The sequence below is a fragment of the Saccoglossus kowalevskii genome, chromosome 10 (genome assembly GCF_978046115.1).
Source record: "Saccoglossus kowalevskii chromosome 10, keSacKowa6.1, whole genome shotgun sequence".
Taxonomy (NCBI): Eukaryota; Metazoa; Hemichordata; class Enteropneusta; family Harrimaniidae; genus Saccoglossus; species Saccoglossus kowalevskii.
In genome coordinates, this window is record NC_140650.1 from 10,162,656 (window position 1) to 10,166,311 (window position 3,656).

The 3,656-nt window shown below is 39.4% G+C and overlaps 1 protein-coding gene across 1 annotated transcript; it reads left to right on the forward strand.

The window, feature by feature from the left end:
- The first annotated feature begins 363 nt into the window (after positions 1-363).
- LOC144353817 (fibroblast growth factor 9) lies at positions 364-3,656 on the forward strand. Its single transcript, XM_078010099.2, has 3 exons — positions 364-749; positions 1,452-1,555; positions 2,246-3,656. The coding sequence occupies exons 1-3, from the start codon at positions 491-493 to the stop codon at positions 2,471-2,473; spliced, it is 591 nt and encodes a 196-aa protein (XP_077866225.1). The 5' UTR covers positions 364-490; the 3' UTR covers positions 2,474-3,656.

Sequence of the window (3,656 nt, forward strand, 5' to 3'; positions counted from 1 at the left end):
CGAAGTAAATATTATACTATGTGCCCACTTCTCAGACTGTACATATAGTTTTATTAGTGTGCACATGAATGAACCCCGCGGAGCAATGACGAACATGCCACGACAACCCGGCCCCTCAAGATTGTGTTCGGTTTCTTTCCGAAAATTATCGAGAGTCGCCGACGTTATCTCTTAATACAATACGTTGGGAATAGATAGAGTGCGATAATTCCCGCTGGTTTGACTTCCCGTTATGGCTGTCAATAGGGTCGTGTGGGCGTGTCATCAATGGAATATTGTTTAACAAGAGAGTATAAAAACTCAGTGTGTCTCATTTCTTCTCACTTGGTCCCTTGCATGTTTCATTAAGACACTGTCACCAACACGCTACTCGTGAGGGCAACAACTCTAGTTACAATTATCTGGCAACAACCTCCACTACTTTAGCATTCCGAAAAACTTTTTTTTTTCATTTTTTTTTCATCAGCCGATAACGGAATCCTACACAACAATGGAGTTTTCAATATCGTACTTAAGTCGGTTAGTCACCGTGCTGGCCGTATTTGTGAGTACATCGTCAACATATCCAGTCAGTGACGATACGAGTCGGCTACTTGCCGCGTTATTTGAAGATGGGCAGATAGAAGAGCAGCGCGAAGTGCGATCAAAGTCTTACGTCGAAGAGGAACGATTATTCTGTGCAACTGGCAGCTACTTAGAGATTAGAAATGATGGAGGAGTACAGGGGACTGTAACCAGAGATCTCAACTGTAAGTATGATTATTTTTCCTTCAAAGTGTCTTGTCTTTTTTTTTATCTGGAAACGATCTGAACTGTTTGTCAACTTCTCAAAATAACAGAATAGAAATGAAAGAGAATTCTATAAATTCCAGCCTATTCAATTCATGTTAGAAAGCCGAAATTCCTGCAAAAATCCAATGAAATAACGATTGTTTAAATTCACGCGTACGCCCGTTTCTGTTCAAATAAACTGTGAGAACAAAAGGTCGATGGTAATGAAAAAAAACTTGGGTGGGCAGCCAGAACTTTGGTGATATTTTGAAAGCACGGGATAAGAAAACTATTCCGGGAGCTTTCTATTGCCATTGGGTAACGCAGTGACAACTTTGACATTTCTGAAAACCATCTACCAGTACTGTGATTCTCTATTTTGAGCGCACATAGGTTTATATTTGTGGTGTGACAAGGGGTATTTTGAGATGGTATATCACCGGATCACTGGGCACGTGCCTGTAACAATATCCTTATTAGTTACTGGCTTGTTGGTCAGTTTAGTGATGCTGATCGCACCAATCTACGTCTACATCACATGACCAGCCAAGGATTCGCTGTTTTTGTTCTGTCCTCTTCTAGTCACCCGTCAAATCACCGACTACAAGTGCACACTCATTAAAACAGCGTAAACCATAATCTTACTAGTATTTTAATTATGTTTTCTTTTTGTCTTGCAGCCGTAGTTGAAATATCATCTGTCGGTGTAGGATTGGTCAGTATAAGAAACCCAGAAACAGGCCTATATTTAGCCATTGACAGCGACGGCGATGTCTACACATCGGTAGGTATTTATTTGATCATGTATACTGAGTGAGAACAACAATTGGCAGCAAAGCGGTGACCACTGACATGATATGCAGTATTTTTGAAAACATTTACTGAGACTGCTTGGCAACTGCAGCCCACACTCATTTCTCAGTGAGCGTGACGTCGGCTTTTACGGAGTGTAGAGCTTAACAAAGGCACACGGCGTCCGCTGTATGACGGTTAAACAAATAATTGGGAGATGACAAGCCGTACTATATGTTGCCAATCCAGCGTACATTAGCTCAAACTAGTCTATTATAACATAACATTTCTGCGGAAGTGGCTTCGTGGGGGGCATCGTGAGTCAGGTGATATACTTTTCGTCTCATTTAAGTCGACTGTGCAATATTAGAATAATGTACACAAAGGTATGGGTATCTGGATGGGGCATGAAAACCAATGTCACGTTCAACTGTATTCAAAAGCTAAGGTAGTAACTCACTCTGAATCTCAAGGACAGTGATGTTGAATCGAGCAATAATTTTTATTATTGGTGTGTGTACCCCGACTGTCTGTCAGGACTCCCAGTATAAGTGTGTGGAGGGGGGGGGGGTTGGCCCCTGGTCACGTTGATATGTCAATAAGGTAGTACTCGAGAGTAGCGATACAATGCATAGTTGATTTCTGTAGTTCTAAGGCTCGTTTTTTTCTTTTTACATCAAAGGACATAGGACCTTACGCGTGTAGGGAATGTGTATTCAAGGAAAGCTTACTCTTAAACTGGTACCACAGCTACGAGTCGTACTATTATTCCTTACCTGGACCAGATAACAACAAAGGACGTCACTTTTACTTGTCGATCGACAGACGTGGCCACGTGAAGACCATGCCTCACACTTCGCGGAGAATGTCACATTTCATTCCTGTCTCACTTGACGCCGACGCCGCATAACGTGACGTTGGCACCCACTTGACAAAGCGTTGTTCCATCACAAACAGCCGAGACTTTGCTACACGCCCGTCGACAAGTCAACACGTTTCAAGAGATTTCAACAAACTTAGCCGAGGTGCTGAAAATAGGGCCAAACATTACAAATGTAATGATTAGACATTATTTCTACGACGTGACGTCACCAAGGGACCAAATATGTTTCTCTGCCCTTGCAACAAGTCGTATTACTCCTGACATTGGGTTCGAACACATTTCTTTCTGATTCACTGCTTTCAAATTCCGAAAAGAACTGAGAGCAGAGAGAAGACATTATAAAAAAGAAGACATTACAAAAGAGCAGGTCATTATTATTCCAACTTGCATCGTACTCAGTATTAAACGAGCGTCTTACCACTGCCACAGATGTGAATACATTTACACCTTATTTTATATTTATTTATTTATTTATTTGTGATTTTTAACAATGTTATTCGACGACAACCCTGCCTGGGTCTAAAAGGGTGAATCTGCCTATCCAAGAGTCAAAGGTCAACACATCTCTAACAAAAACACACCTATTGACCTGGACTAAACTATTTTTGAATATCAATACTAGTAATTTTACAATGGTTTCAGTTTTAAGAATACACCTTCCGAAATGTGTTGGACAATCCGTCCGATGACCAGAAACTGTAGTTTTTGTCGTGAAATGAACTTGAAGTTTAATTTTTTTATTTATATCCAGTACACCGTAAAAGTTAGTAAAGACAATATGTCGAGCTTATGATTATCATTAATCATCTAGAAAAACAAGTTTTAATTTATTAAATAATTTATCACTTTTTCTTGTGAGAATACATTTGATGACAATTTCTAAACATGGAGTGGGTGTGTTAATTACAGTTCGTTTTTCCATCTGAATTTCTATATCAATTTATTTATTACATCTGTCAATCAAATTAACAACTTTTGTTGTTAGGGTGAACAATGGCGTGTGTAGTGCGTTGTCAGCTTTATAGTATTTAATATATTTAGATGGCGACATTACATGGAAAGAAACGAGACACATAGGAACTTGTATGCAGCATCATTGTCCATGCCCGGGGAATTCTTTATTTATTTATGTATGTGTGAGTGACATGCCAAAATATTCATATTATTTTTAACAAGAAAAGCAATAAAATAAAAAAAAATACGAATATAA